This window comes from Carcharhinus amblyrhynchos, chromosome 18 (assembly GCF_965287045.1).
Source record: "Carcharhinus amblyrhynchos chromosome 18, sCarAmb.v2.hapA, whole genome shotgun sequence".
In the NCBI taxonomy this organism is placed as follows: Eukaryota; Metazoa; Chordata; class Chondrichthyes; order Carcharhiniformes; family Carcharhinidae; genus Carcharhinus; species Carcharhinus amblyrhynchos.
Genome location: NC_137341.1, coordinates 12,092,631 through 12,108,816, shown reverse-complemented (window position 1 = coordinate 12,108,816; position 16,186 = coordinate 12,092,631). Strand labels below are relative to the sequence as shown.

At 41.5% G+C, this 16,186-nt stretch overlaps 1 protein-coding gene across 1 annotated transcript in view; it reads left to right on the top strand.

The window, feature by feature from the left end:
* The window catches only part of LOC145354649 (myosin-16-like), a 77,416-nt gene extending 66,869 nt beyond the window's left edge, over positions 1 to 10,547 (top strand). Inside the window, exons 35-44 of the mRNA XM_080206080.1 lie at positions 364 to 580; positions 1,736 to 1,872; positions 2,837 to 2,940; positions 3,231 to 3,423; positions 4,016 to 4,219; positions 4,709 to 4,834; positions 5,281 to 5,451; positions 6,432 to 6,632; positions 7,532 to 7,747; positions 10,242 to 10,547. Coding sequence (XP_080062206.1) covers positions 364 to 580; positions 1,736 to 1,872; positions 2,837 to 2,940; positions 3,231 to 3,423; positions 4,016 to 4,219; positions 4,709 to 4,834; positions 5,281 to 5,451; positions 6,432 to 6,632; positions 7,532 to 7,723 — 1,545 coding nt within the window. The 3' untranslated portion in view covers positions 7,724 to 7,747; positions 10,242 to 10,547. The remainder of the gene's footprint in view (positions 1 to 363; positions 581 to 1,735; positions 1,873 to 2,836; positions 2,941 to 3,230; positions 3,424 to 4,015; positions 4,220 to 4,708; positions 4,835 to 5,280; positions 5,452 to 6,431; positions 6,633 to 7,531; positions 7,748 to 10,241) is intronic.
* The last annotated feature ends 5,639 nt before the right edge of the window (positions 10,548 to 16,186 follow it).

The window sequence follows — 16,186 nt, the reverse complement described above, 5'->3', positions numbered from 1 at the left end:
TCATCAGAATTATTGCAAGGAACCACCAACATAAAGTGTAGTGGCAGTTTTTAAAAACCGCCAATATTTTTCATTTTTAAAATACTGAAGAAAAATTAATAAATAAGTTTGTTGAGGTCATGTGATGAAACTTTCAGGAATGTTCCCAATCAGAGTTGGCAATCCTAACAGCAGTGCTGCATTCAATGCCTGGTTCACTCATTCAAAATACTTACCCAAAAAGTTACAATCCTCTTCATATATCCTCCACTGCGCTCACAGACATCCCAAGAAGATTCAAACCAAACAAAATACAGGCATGATCTCTGTAAGGTTATTTTTGTATGGAATATAGTTAATGCCTGCTCTTCTAACTGTTCCTAGGCAAATGCTGCTGCAGCTATTTTGGACAAAAAGCAACGCTCCTTCGACAAAATGATGTCAGAATGGCAGCAGAAATATGAAGAATTGCAGGTTGAACTTGACAGCTCACAGAAGGAGTGCAGGTGCCATGTGACAGAAGTCTTCAAACTTAAAACAGTCTATGAAGAGATTATTGAGCAGCTTGAGGTTGTGAAGAAGGACAATAAGAATCTACAAGGTGGGAACTTGACATTCATCATAAAACATTTTTATAACACAGAACAACCAGCTAGTATTTTGATCCTCTTTCATATTACAAAGGTGGCTTGGGTGTCTTACTACTCAACACAGATGAAGCAGAACTACAGCAAAACGCACACGCACGCACACACACGCCTGATTATAGAGGATTACATGCAGACATACAGATACAACAAATTTCATATGGCCAGTTCACTTTATTTAGCAGGATTGGCACACTGTAAATGTGGAATTCATAAAAAGCTTCTCCCTTTTATCTTATGGAGAATCTGTTAATCTTCAGTTCATTGCTGAAAAGCTGCTCAAGCCATTTATTTCTCAATCCATTTTGACCACCGTATTTTCCACTTCCAATTCAATTCTGAGATTGCTTGACTACCTCAAACAGTGAGATTTGATGCAGAAATCAGTTATCACATCTAAGTGAAATATAGCCATTTCAATTTTGTTATTAAAGTATTTTGATTTTGCTATATTTTCATTCTGTCTGTCACACTGTAATGCAGTAAGTTACAGAAGCTATTTTAGGCAGTTACTCTATTAATGACAGAACCACAAACAATATTGTACCAAAGGTCTTGGTATATTAGAAAGCATTACAACAAGGAGCCTCAACATAATGAAGGATTTCCTTCACAATATCAATGGCAAATCTACCATATGTTTCACTTTTATGAAGAAATGTATAAAGTGATCCCATAACTGTGCCAAAGGTTCATAATGCTACAATGCTGGTGTGCCACCGTGCAATAGAATCACACATTGTCATGGGGCAATTTGAATGTTGTGCAATCATATACTGTGTCTTGGTGAGTTGTCATCTCCATTGATTTCAGTGGAAATAACAATTGAGAGAGATGGAAAACAGGCTGCCAATTTGCTGTCACCTATCTTACACGATCGCCCATAACATTTTACGCAGAAGGGGGCCAATCAGCCCATTGTGCTCAAAGGCCTGTCCACTTAAAGCATGTTACTTTGCCTCTTTCCCACACCTTTTTAAAGCAGAAAATATGGAAAGTTTTTGTTTGCCTTGTGAACAATGGATGTATTACTTTTCAGAAGTCTAGCTTCAAATGTTTTGATGTAAACAATCATGCATTTCACTGTGCAATGTTCTGTGAATCTTCAGATGAGATTAAAGAATTGGTGGACCAGCTTACTGAGGGTGGAAAGAATGTGCACGAGCTGCAGAAATTGAAGAAAAAGCTGGAAGTTCAAAGGGATGAACTGCAGCTAGCTCTGGAAGAGGCTGAAAGTTCACTGGAGGTACTGAAATCTGATTCAGTGAATGTCATTCAAAGCAAAGGCTTTAGTCAGAATAAAAATGCAACTTGTATTGCATGAAGCATTAGCACCACAGTATAGGCTTGGGAACTGTCCCAAACATTTGTTAGTCTGCTGCATGCACTAGACAAAGTAAATACCTTAGACAGTTCATTTTGAATCATGAGCATGCAAAATTCAATAGGTACGCTTATACCAAGTTGTTTTACTCTTTGATGATATTACAGCTATAATGAAAGTGCAAATCAAACCTAGACTTGACATCAGAACAACTTGGTGTAAGAACCCGTAACAGAGACAGTCTCAATCCAATTAAAATGGAAGTCACTTCAGGTCCTTTCACACGTAACATTGATGTGAAGCTTGTGATGTAAATGCACTTACATGGCCAGTTTATGGGTGAGGGGAATATATGGGAAAACTAGACTGTCACCCTTAGCTGAATTGTCACATCAAAGGACTGTTGATACTGAGATGCAGTGGCTAAATGCAATGATAGAAAGCTGTAAACATAGAGTTCTGCACAACAAAAGCTCAGCACCTTGCTAACTGCACAATGCCACAAACCAGTCAACTTTTATATCACATTTACATAATACTGGTCTCATGTCTTACCAAGAAAAATAAAATTCCATAATTACTTCCATCCCTGTGTGATACTCCATTGCTGAGATTCTAGCCTTGTGTGCATCCCGAGCCCCTTCACTCCATTAATGGTGAAATAGTCTTCAATTGTTTCTCTGACAAAATGTCCTCAAAATTCATGTTTTTGGCCAAACTGTCAACAGTACCTCAGATTCTGTTCTTTTGGCTCAATATCTATTGTGAGGCCCCTGGAGAATTTTCTTTATGTTATAAATCCTACATAAAAACAAGACATAGGTATTTTGTGCCTCATCAGCTGAATTTTCTTTTCTGTGCTGACAAGATTTGATCTTGCATTTAGGCAGAAGAGGCTAAGGTCGTCCGCGTTCAACTGGAATTGGCACAGGTGAAGGCAGACATTGAGCGGAGAATCCATGAGAAAGAAGAGGAGTTTGAAACCACAAGGTATGTAGTGTGATAGTATTGTCATTCTACAACTTTTAAAGGTACTCCTGATTTTGATTTAAGCAATATGATTGCAATGATTTAAGAATTATACCCTGCATTGAAATATCAGGATTGAACATTGCCAATAGTATCTACTTGATACTTTATTCTTGTAATGTTAAATAATCAACTTTCTCTTTCAACAAAGAAAGTTGCATGTTATTGGGTAAAGACATCTCCATGACATTCACCACTGTTGGTCGCTATTGGTAAGGTTTCTAATGCTGCCTTTTCCTATTAACTTACAGAAAGAACCACCAGCGTGCCATTGAATCATTGCAGGCCAGCTTAGAGGTTGAGACCAAAGGCCGTGCTGAGGCACTCAGGCTGAAAAAGAAAATGGAAGCCGATGTCAATGAGATGGAGATCCAACTGGAACACGCAAACAAAAACAATGCAGAGTTGGTCAAAACCCTAAAGAAACTCCAGCAACAACTCAAGGTACAGATGAGTTGTTGCCTTTTGCTTCATTGTAAATTATTGCAATCTCATCTTGCAAGAAAGGTTGGGTAGTTTCATGTTAAGGAGGTAAGAAACAAAACTGAGGTAATTGGAATAAGATAAATACAAGCCTCGTCATATAAAGGTTACTTAACTATGGTAGGATTACAAATATACTTACAACAGCGAATGCATATACATCATCCTTTAAGGAGTTAACAGTTCCAAAATCCTTCACAGGTGTGTTATTAGAAAAAGTTACCCTGAGATGCAAAGGAGGTATTGGGGCAAATGAGAACGGTCTTAAAGCAGACAGTGAGATAAAGGAAAGATATTTCAGAGCTTAGGGCCCAGGCAGATAACAGAAGAGTGAAGGTAGTTGAGATTGTGCAAGAGCTCAGAATTGGAGGAGTGCAGGAAACTCAATGAGTTATTGGAATTCAAGAGGTTTCAGGGACAGCGTGAGGCAAGGCCATGCAGGAATCAGAAAAGAATTCTTACATCGAACCATTGCCTGACTGAGAGTCAGCCAGCAAATGTTGACACATTCAACAATCTCATTGCTGACAGGATGATCCTTTTGTCCCCTCAGGATACACAAGCACAAATGGATGAGGATTCTCGTAGACACGAGGAGCTGCGTGAGCAGTTCAACCTGTCAGAACGACGCATTAGCCTTCTGCAGACAGAACTGGAGGAACATCGCAACACTCTAGAATCCAGTGAACGATCTCGCAAGCTCACAGAACAGGAGTTGGTAGAAATTACTGAACGGTACAATGAACTCAATGTGCAGGTAACTACTGAAGTCAAATATTCACAGACTATTAGACAAAGATCACTAAAAAAGATAAACAAACATTTTGCAGAAGTAAAGGAGTCACAAATCAACATTGTATTATAATATCTTTACAGAGAGCTTGGTTTTATACCCAAAATGTATTTTCTATTCTGTCTATCTGGATCCAAACTGAGATAGGTTTTGAACAGTCTCAGTCTTGTTCTTAAAAACCTAGACCACAAGGTTCAAATTCCAATTAGAAAATGGAAGCATTGTTTGGACGTGGTCAGATTGCTAATCGGAGTTTCTAGTTAAGGCTCATTAATACTGAAGCTGCATTATAAAACGTTATAATGTATTGACACAGGGCCTGGAGCACCATGGATGAGTAAAGCAGATGGAAGAGATCTTACCAGAATGGGAAGTCTTTATTTGAAGTGGTTAACTGATCAGACTGGACAGAATGAATTAAGTGCTCAAACTTTCTATTTTCATCCCCTTCAGAACAGTACTTTGCTGACTTATAAACGTAAGCTGGAAGGAGATCTTCAGTCACTCACAAATGAACATGAAGAATTGATCCACGAGTTCCGTTCTGCCGATGAGAAGGCAAAGAAGGCCATGAGTGATGTATGTTTGCAATCTTGGGCCACCATGTAACTTAGATGTTCTTGTTCACTGAAATAACATTAATCTACCTATTCTTTGTATGACATAATTTTACTTAGGCTAATTAATTTGTAAGTAAACCAAATTAACATTTTACTTACGTCCAAGCAAGAAACAGACATCTCCTAACTTTTCATTGTCAACTTAAAAAGGAAATCATTTTCTATGGTGTTATTATTGTTATTTTATCATTACAATTGAATGTCATATTGAATTTTTTAAAAGATCACAATATTGAATCTAAATTTCTTGTTGCTTCATTACATAGATTTTAGAGAATAATCGCTGAATTGTTTAAATTGCAGATCTCTCAGCTATTGATAATTTTGGTTCAAACAGGATATGTATAAAATGTAGGCTGTTTACAAGTCATTGCATCAATTTCATTTTCTCTTTTGTTTAACTAGGCTGCCCGTATGACTGAGGAGCTGCATCAAGAGCAGGAACATTGCATGCACCTGGAGAAGATAAAGAAAAACTTTGAGATTCAAATCAAGGATCTGCAGGTTAAACTAGAAGAAGCTGAACAACAAGCCCTCAAAGGTGGTCGACGCATCATCCAGAAACTGGAAACCAAGGTGAGAAGAGCAAGAAAATAGGAATGAATGAGGGTTGAATTACCATAGAAAATAGTTCAGCTTCAGAGTGTTATTTCATTGCATCATAACACCTGAGATATTAAAGGGAGAAATAAACCACAGACCATTGATTTATTAATCTAAATATAGAGGCCTAGATTTTCACTCGCAATTGGGGAACTTGAGTCAGGAAATCTCCCGGTTGCCGCACCCATCTCAGGAAAAAGTGTCCTCCCACCCAACCCAGCCAAAATAGGATCTGTCACAAATGGAGATGAGACATGGCCTGGACCGTCATTTTTCGCCGTTGACTGAATTGAGTCATCTTCTGGCATAAACCTAAATTATTGCTAAATTAGAACATATACGTGAGTAAAGGAAGATTTGTGTTGGATTAAAAACATCTCAGAATATTTCGTGAGTTAATATTGACCTGCTAGTTGGAATGGTTGATCTTACTGGCCCTTAGAAATGGCTGTCACATGTCTGGTTGTAATGTTTCTTAGATATCAGAAAGAGATTGGGACATCTGGAGGTCACGAAAGATGCTGTATCTAAGGTGCTGGCACAGTGGTTAGCACTGCTACCTCAGCGCCAGGGACCCAGGTTTAATTCTGGCCGCAGGTCACTGTCAGTGTGGAGTTTGCACGTTGTCCTCCAGGTGCTCTGGTTTCCTCTCACAGTCCAAAGATGTGCTGGTTAGGTTGATTGGCCGTGATAAATTAACCCTAATGTCAGGGGATTAGCAGGGTAAATATGTGAGGTTAAGGGGAACAGGGCTTGGGTGGGATTGTGGTCAGTGCAGACTTGATGGGCCAAATGGCCTCCTTCATTGTAGGGATTCAACAATAAATGCATATCGTCCATCCTATCTTTATCTTTTTTCTGGTCCACTGATCCTGAATTCTGATGGAAGTCCATGTTACTCCTCTCAACCGAGAAATTTCACATTTATTTAATATTTATTTCCCATGCTTTAGATTAAGGAGCTCGAGTCTGAGCTGGACTCAGAGCAGAAACGTCACGTTGAAACAGTGAAGAATCTGCGTAAGAACGAACGGCGGCTGAAGGAGCTGATCTTCCAGACTGAGGAAGATCACAAGACCAATCAGCGCATGCAGGAGCTGGTGGAGAAACTGCAGAACAAACTGAAGAGCTACAAGAGGCAGATTGAGGAGTCTGTAAGTGAACTCAACATTGTCCTTGCAATAAGTGTTTAAAGAAGAGGTCATTGAAAGCCATTATTCTGAATAAATCACTCTGGAAATTCCTCTCGAAATCCCTTTTTTCCAATAAAATCCACTTCTTCATCCATGTTTTAGATTACCCTCCCTTTCTTGTCTTGGTGCCATATTTTTCATTTTGTCCTCTGCGCCTATTACCTTCATTGGGAGCAGGGGTATGACCTTAGATGGCTTTTATGTGGTTCAGAATAATGCCAAAAATGTGGTTTTGAGTACCCCCTCCTCCAGGCTGAAGTAGATTTGGGACCCACCTCCTCGTCGTGCCCCTGAGAGTGGAAGGCAACGGCAAACCACCAATCACAAAAGCTGCCAAGAAAACAGCACATGGTGAAGCATCAACAGGCAATGAGCTTGGACATCAGAAGCTCTCGCCATCATTTGTTTCCTTTAAAGGACCGTAAAGAAAGTATCAGAAAACGGCGCAGAATAAAGTGTCCTCGGGGACCGACTGGTCTCTTGTTACAATGAGAGACCAGCAGAACAGCCACCCACCCCAAACCCTCCCGTCCCACCAGGAAATTTCAAGGCTATAATATTATTTGTATTTTCAGTGTCTAAGTTGGTTTGTAAAGAAGACTTCATACAGAACTTTACTCAATCTACTGGCCAAATTCCAAGCCCCACCTCCACAATATTACTTTCCAGTTGCCAAATAAATCAACTGTGAAAGATTATCCATTTAGTAATAGGGATGTTAGTTTTTCATCTCAATGTCAACCAATTTGGAGAACGTATTCTCCAACATTCAGCTGCTGGACTGTTACAGTTGTTCCTGATAGAAAGGACCTGGTGATGACAACCCCTTTCACAGTATTACTTTGCTTTCATCTCCACAGGAGGAACAGGCTAACCAGAGCCTGGCAAAATACAGGAAAACCGTGCACGAGCTGGATGATGCTGAAGAGAGAGCTGGCATGGCAGAATGTGCACTGAACAAACTTCGCACGCGGAACCGGGTTTCTGCAAGCAAAAGCTTCAGCACAGTCGAGGTCATCCAGGTGTCTTCCAAATCTGCCACTGAAGAGTAGAAGGATGCTTTCCCATCTCAGCTGGTAATTTTGACCTTTTTGATCGAAAACACATTCAAAAATTATTTTCTTTTTGTTTTTTTACTAGTTATTTGCTTCAGTATTTTTTCTGGCTAGTTTTAAGTTTTTTTAAAAAAAATGTATTTATTTGTGTCACAAGTCGGCTTACATTAACACTGCAATGAAGTTACTGTGAAAATCTCCGAATCGCCACACTCTGGTGCCTGTTCAGGTACACTGAGGGAGAATTTAGCACCTAACCAGCACATCTTTTGTCCAGTGAGAGGAAACCAGAGCACCCAGAAGAAACCCATGCAGACACATGGGATAATGTGCAGACTCCACACAGATAGTGACCCAAGCCGGGAATCAAACCCAGGTCCCTGGTGCTGTGAGGCAGTAGTGCTAACCATATCTTTGATGACAGCTTCTTCACAATTTCGTGGCAGTTTTAAATTATACATCTGTTTCAGTTGATCATTTTTTTCCTTGTATACCTACTCCCAAAACAGTGAAAGCATCTCTTTATATGTTTTCAAGGACTCATCCAATCAATTGCCTTCCACCTATATGATCTGAATGTATGCAATTAACAGATAACAGCCTCAAGTTGCAGCCATGCTCCATAACTTTCCTGACCATCAGCAGGTGTATAGACTAGAAAATCATGTCAGGCAACAGGACTTCACCTGATCTCATTCTTATCTGATACCCACATACACCTGCACGCAAGTTTCACAGGACATCAGTCCTGAATTAAGGACTCTGGCCAATTTTTCTCTAACCCAATCAAGGGTGACTGAGGCCATTTGAAGTACCTTTGTTGAATCCTGATTGAGATCAGCAAACCGAGCACAAACTGGAGATCAAACTGGGCAATTCATTCATCCAGTGAACATCTGGGTGGGGGGGATCAGCCCATATCAAAAATTCTTTTTGTTGGTAAAGCATTGATGTTAAAGTCATGGGGGAAAAGACCCAAAAGGGTTACTGGGGAAATGAGCTCTGACCTGTGAATATGAGGATTATCTCCTTGTCTATATTGAGTTAGCCCAGATAGTCGGCAATGCCTCTAAGGTGATACATCTATGGAATCTGAGCTCCTCCTTTCAGTCACTTTTCAAAGATCCCTGTTGGTCAACAGCACCTACAGACTAGATCAGGACTAAGGCACAGAACTTTCTGGGCAGTGATTTCTTGCATGGATGAAGAAACATGGGCCAGGATTCCCCCCAAAAAATTCGAAGTGTCGAATTCGTGGGAAAACTGGAGTAATTCACACTGTTTTTTTCCCAATGGGATTCATACTCGAATCTCCCACACTCTGTGCAATGCAGAGGCCACCAGCGTGAATATCATTATATTTCAGCGGGTGGGGCCTATTCCCACACATGAGGCTAAAACCAGCAGGCCTCGGCACGGTGGCCCCAAACTGTCAGTCTTCCTTTGCTGGCCAGCTTGATCACTGGTCAGCCTGGGATCCCCACAGTCTTCCCTCACAATCCCCTCCCCCATGGCCCGATCGCAGTCCCCCCTGGCTATTCCTGGGCCAGCCCCAAACAACCTCTCCCCATGTCCCGGACTGCCCAATCTCCGACCGCCCCTCCAGCAGTGATGATCCCCTCAACCCCTCCAGCAGTGATTGACCACCCCACACCTAGCCTGCCCCAATCGTTAGACTCCCTCCTGCCCCGAGCGGATCCCAATGCAGACCCCCACCCCCAAAGATTGCCCCCTAGGCCCCACCTCCAATAGGCCACATAGGCAGTATTGAGGTGCCCCCTGGGCATGGGCACTTTGCCCCCTGGGCAGTGCCAGGGGACACAGGCTGCCAGTACCGGGATGCCCATACCCAGGAGGCACCACCCCTCACCGCTTGACCCCTTGGGGGACCCCAACTGCATCCTCCTTCATTCCACAGGTCATCCCACTAGTTCCCTAAAAGTGGGGAGCCAGTGTAATCCCTGCAGGAGTGAAATAACCCTGGCGGGGTGAGAGAACTGAGTCCCGGGCCCACGAATAGCATTTAAATAGTATGTAAATTACTATTTAAATACTAGCCCCACCTCCCAGTTGATTTCCAGCACTGCGCAGATGGCAATGGAAATCCAGGCCTGGGAGATGCAAGCAAGACACTATGATTAGTCAGTAATTCCATTTTTGCTGTATCATTGCCTAGCAGGATGGTCGAACGTGGACGAAGGTATATGACCTTTGGTTTTTTTTTCATCCAGCAACGGCATATCCTGATCAAAGCTCCATAAAATTCACAACTCTAAGACTGAGGAAATCTACAAAATATAATTGTCAGAAATCTACCGCCTGCCCACTCCGGAATTGGAGCAGGCAAGGTGTGGACAATAGAAATGTCTGTTGACCTTGGGCAGGATTTTCTGGTCTCGGGTCAAGCGAAGCTGTAAAATTCCAGTTAATATGTACAGTAATAATATGTACAATTATGAAGTAAAGGAACGTAAGAGATTTCCATCAATCTTAAACTTGTTTAATTTACTTTCAGGGTTATGTGTGTCTTCCCTGACAGCTGTCAATCATTAATTGAAGGCGATATCTGCCAGAAAACCTTCCAGTCTTTTCGAGGAATATTGAGTTATTTATCATTGAAAAGTGCAGAAGTGAAACATCTCTCTATTTTTTACCAAATTGTTGAGCTAATTTGAAGTGGTCCATTGTCTTCCAACCTGCATAAAGTGAGCAAACATCTATGTTGGTAATGCTGACAGTTGGAAAGGAAGCTTGCTCCCTCAAGTCAAGGATAGAGTGTGCAATTTAATGTATAACCTGGCTGATTGTGTAAATACCCATGCACCCCAATTACCTGAATAAATGTATAGTGCAGTAATAAGCTCAATGCAGTTGTCTTTTGTGTTCATTCAATGGGAATTCAATTCATAGAAATTAAAATCATCTTTCAAATGTTGCTCTTGCCGACATTTGATGACATCTAAAACTGGATCATGGTACGGAAATAAAATGTGTTGCACTGTACATGCGAGGGGCCATAATGCAAGTCCAGTGAAGCTGCAATGAGAGCCTCTGCATACACCTGATGGTGCGTGAGTTTACAGGGCAACAGGTCAGCTAATTTAAATACTTTGACAGTACCTGTGTGCACTGTCTGGTATTTCAATAGGGAAGACTGAAAGTGCTTTACTGAGTTGAGGCCAAATGCAAATTGTTAAAGTGCTATATTGTACAGAAGGAACAAACATCCAATCAGAACACACTTACTTCACTCATTTTCTAAGCCCCTTGATGTAAATAAGAAAAATAATAAACCACACTGTCTTACCATGAGTCAGCGGTTGGGTAGTTCAATTTAGTTTATTTATTAGTAGGCTTACATTAATATTGCAATGAAGTTACTGTGAAAATCCCCTCATAATACTGGCTTTGATGAGTCAAATCTTGAAACAGACCAACATGTACATGAGTTTGGTCAGCATTAGTTTTATAATATGGTCTACTCCTACTCCCAAATTGCACACTTGTAACTGGTTTTCTAGGCCTCTCTCTCAAGCAGGTCAACCCTGACTGATTGACTTTGAACATCAAACTTTTGTCTCCAAGTAAGAATATATAAATGATAAGCATGCAATGCTGGGACTGGTCTTCCTTGATTTAAATAGACTTGGGGCAACATTAGATGAAGTCAAATAATGAGCGGAAGGTGTTTCCTTTTAATGCAACACTAATGTTTTATGTGTCAGGACAGCAGTCCTTTTCAGTGTCTTGTTTCAGTGAGAGGCTTTAGTGAACAAGTCTTAAGACGTCTGCCTTCTGAGACAGCCTCATGGCATAGTCACATGACTATGGAAGCCAGATATGTCAATAAGACAGTGACATTTCAAAATCGAAACACATAATTTTTTTTATAACCGTGATCATAGTGTGCAGCTAGCATTAAAAAACATGCTGCTGACTGTCTGCATGCTTTAGCAGGGACCACAAGTTTGTGTGAGGTTATTACCATATTAGCCTGTACTACTTAAAGCCAGTCTGCATCTCTTAAAGAGAAGGTGCATTTTGGCTTGATCACACGCTGGCAGTGGCTGGGGAAGAGGGTCCAAGCTGAAACAGCACTGAATAATGGGACACAGGATGGAAAATATGCTACAAAGTTCTCTGACACAGCATTAGAGGCCATGGTGTGGGAGTTGGATCAGAGAAGAGAGGTGCTCTATCCCAAGGAAGACCCTTGAGACAGACGTTACAAAGGCACTGGGAGCAGAAAGTCATCACTGCTAGCAGTTTTGCCTTGAATGCAGTGTCCGAAGAAGTTCAATAACAGTACACAAGAGGTCAAGGTCAGTGAATGTTTCTTCAAATAACATATGCTTTCAAAGAAAGCAGGAGCCTCAAACACTGCTCCAATTGCTATTTCCTACCTCCACTTCACTAACATTCCAACAATCTCCAACAACAATCATTCATAGCCCACATTCATAGTTTCCTCTCACCCTCACACACTGAACAGTGCTTCTAGCCTCAATTCCACATCTCTCAACGAGCACATGCTGTCAGCAATTCAACCATGACAGGCACATCACCCACATACTGCACCACACTCACTGACACGTATCCTTCTCACTTATCGGACAACATGGTGCAAAAGCAGAGGTAGCAGACACTCACCAAGGGAATGTATGACTGCATGTCTTTGCCTTGATAGAGAAGGTGGTGCTCATAATTACTGGAGCCATGACTGAGGCCATGGTGAATAAAAGAGCTGAAACTATCATATGTGATGGTCTGTTCATACCTATTCTTCCTCCTTACGTTCCATTGCTCCCTCATCCCACAATCTCTATTGACTCACAAGCTACAGGCAGCATAAGCATGCACCTCTTCCTTTCTCTCCTCTGCAAACTGCAACCTTACCCTTCTGCCTTTCCCTTTTCAGACACCCAAGGAGTGCAAACTGGCCAGGCAGTGGAGGAACAGCAAAAAGTGGAAGAGGAAGAAGACACTGATGATAAAGAAGTGCCGTTCTTCAGTCTTACACTCACAGCCATGAGCTGAGATACTGTCACTGCAGCCCAGCACTTGTCTTCCAATAGATTGCTACAATTTCTGAGGTGCCCACTTGGGGAAAGGCACCGAGTCAATGGAGAATGAACCTCCTGCCCTTTCTCAGGGTTACAGCATTCCCACCCCCCCCCCTACCTCACCTCACCAACCCAGACCAATTTCACTCCTCCAATGCCCTGTGGTTGCCGGTCAGTCAGCTAGCCCAGATTGCTGAACACATGCCGAGGTGGTGGAGTCGGAAGCTGGGTCCTCAAAATCCAGAGCTGCTTCAGGAAGGCCTCTGTGGCCACCTTCAGCTTTTGCTTGTGACAGTCAGCAGACTTCCATCAGCCATGCTGCACTACATAGGAGCACGAAGACAAGCGAAGACACTAAGAGAATGCACAAGGTGATAAATTGCCTTTTGTATGGAATATTGGATGATGTGACTGATAAAAGTGGTTTGAAATGGTTGTTCTGTGGTGGCTTTTATCTCATCATTATGGTGAAGCAATGCTGTCATAGACAATAAGAGATGGGGCATATGATTTAGGACTGAAGTAACTGATGAATAGGAGTTGCCTTACTGGTATCGCAGTTGGATGAACCAGTCATGGACAGCCTGGTCAGGAAAGTAGGTATATTGTTTGATACCCCCCCCTTTCTTCCTCCTCCTTTTCTTAGTCCTTGATCCTTCTTTTCTTTCTCCTCAACCCTTCCCTCCTCAGCTGAAGTCCTGGTGGCCAAGACTGTACTCTCACAAGAAGGTAAGGCTGTGTGGCATGCAGCAAAACATGAACTACACTCTGTTGAGTACTTCAGAAAGGTCCATGAAGCAAACCTGTTAAGGAGTCCAATTGGCTGTCTAATGACATTTCATGTGGCAGGATGGCTCTCGTCATATACATACTGCCCACGAAGGTTAGTGGGGTGAAAAGTGAGGACAAGGGAGACCTTATCTGAAAGGGAAGGGTGAGATGAGTGAAGTGGTGCTGCTGAGATATTCCATTTTGTTTCTGATTCTAGCACCCACAGTATTTTGCTTTTAAACAACTGACTTGAAATGAGTTGATGATCCTTTTAAATATGGCTGGGCATTCCTTGCTGATGCTGAACAACATGTCTAGCGGTGTGTGTGTGTATGAGTTTAAGAGTGGGTGCTAACTGGAGCATTGATGTTAAAAATGTCCCACTGGAATCACATCAGTGTTCACAATGACTATCACCAACTCTGCGTATTTCTTGCGCACATTCCTTGCAGCCATGCAAACAACCTCTCCAAAATGGCAGCCCATACAACCCACATCAGGAGTATGCAGGTGAAATGGATGCCATTTGGTATTAAAATGGCACTAAAAGAGGCAGCTGCTATGCAACTGGATTTTGTGGTGACTGAATTCTTTCACATTCTAACTTTTTAAACCTGTATCTTTTCCTAGTCCCTTTCTACCTTGGCAGCCACAGGAGTTAGACTTTTCAGTGTCTGTGTCTACTGACAGTTTCACAGACAGACAGAAGTCACAGTGTTGCTCATCGCAATTGATGAGTGGTATTTATTTGAAGTATCCAGTCAAGCTGCCCAGCTATTTATAATCTGGACCCTTAGAAGAACACCTTCCATTTAGTATACTTGCCACCCTTCGTCTTTTCTAAATAACCTGAGAGAATATATATTGGCTGGATATAGACTGGTTATATTGTAACAGTGATGCTTTAAAAAGTACTTTGTTGGTTGTAAAGAGTTTTGGAATAACCTGAGTTGTGAAAGGCACCACATACATGTATTTCTGTCCTTTTTTCTAATCACAGTTTTTCAGCATCAGAACTGTTTTCCCAAATTCGATGAAAATACTTTAAATAACACAATGTGGCCCACTAATTTAAATAAAATAGAGATGTCAATGAACATGTTATACTCAGTTCTTGTGCAGGCTTGGTGCACTGAAAGTGCTTCTGGAGCACGCTATCACAAAGCTTCAAACCTCAGGCTGTTGGCATGAATTATTAACTCCATGTTTTCCAAGATTATTTTCTGGATGATGCATTGCTTAGTATGGTGCTAACCCACACAAATTAGAAAGGACAGTGGTTCCAACCCAAGCCTGCACTAAATTAGCTGAGCTCAGGCAGGCAGCAGTGCAGGCAACACAATCAGCCTCAAGGGCAAATACCACACAATCATAAAAAAGCTCCAGCGCAAGAGTCCATTCAGCTAGCATTGCCTCTGAGCAACCAGAATTCTTGCTTCTGTATGCTACTCCAATGGCACTGTGAGGAAGTGTCAATGTTTAAGATGCCATATGAGGCCAGGATTGGGCTGGGTTATGATGCCCCTCCATGAGGAACAGCCAGGAGGAACTTGGCACTTAGGCCCATGCTGAAGAAATGACTAATTAATGAGTAATTGAAGAAATGAGCTTCTGGAGAACTGCTGACATTCATGGGCCCTGTCATGAATCAGTTCATTCAGGAAGCCAGGGAGAATAACCAAGAACTTGCATGTTTCAAAATTAATGTTTTGTGCTAACTAGCCAAGAATTAATTTTAAAAATAAGAAATCCCTATTGAATAAATGGTGACAAATCATATTTTAGTTTCCTAACCAGGAAGGAAAATCTAACCAAGACAAATATTTATTAATGTACACCTAGTAATTTATCAGTGTCCCACAGCTCTGGCCTTTGCTGATATATTATACATTTCTGACATTTATATGAACTAATATATGAGCTGTGCATGAGGCAATGCACTGTGCAGAAACCAATCTATCTTTTATTCATGCATAAGACATGTAATTTAGCTGCATAAATCTAGTGCCTAATAGAAACATTTCACACCAGTGAAAATAAAGTAAAAATTCCATTAATTCAAAATGTCATTTAAGAATCTCCATTGTGCAGAATTCCAGAAAAGTATGAAACTTCGGATCAAAAGTATGTGCAGAAGAAATTTGGATGATGTTATCCTGGAACATTTCTCAGTTAGGGATCCTTTATATACTTTGCCAGAAGTTTTCTGTAAATCCTCACTGATGCAAGGGCAAGAGTCTTGCACTGATTTCTCCTGAGGAAATTCTTATGTCCATCTCAAGCAGAGTTAGAATGGTTTCATTTCTCCATGAACACATTTAGAGTTGTTTGTGCTGATACTGAGTTAGATTTACCAAAATCCTGCTCAGCTCATTCACCCAGCCCAGACATTGTCCTGTGTGGGAGACCAGACGGCATGAGATTCCTTGACCTACTGAATGGGCATAAATTTACACCCAAAAATTTAGGCACAGTCCAAATCTGCATAATTGGGATTGTTGGAGTTTGGGAGCCACCTTTTTCTTTATTGAGACCGATATTCTACTGAACTAATACTATTATCAATCTCAGAAAGACAAACATTGCCAGGGAAGGCACCCATTCCCCTGCACACATTCACAAAGTC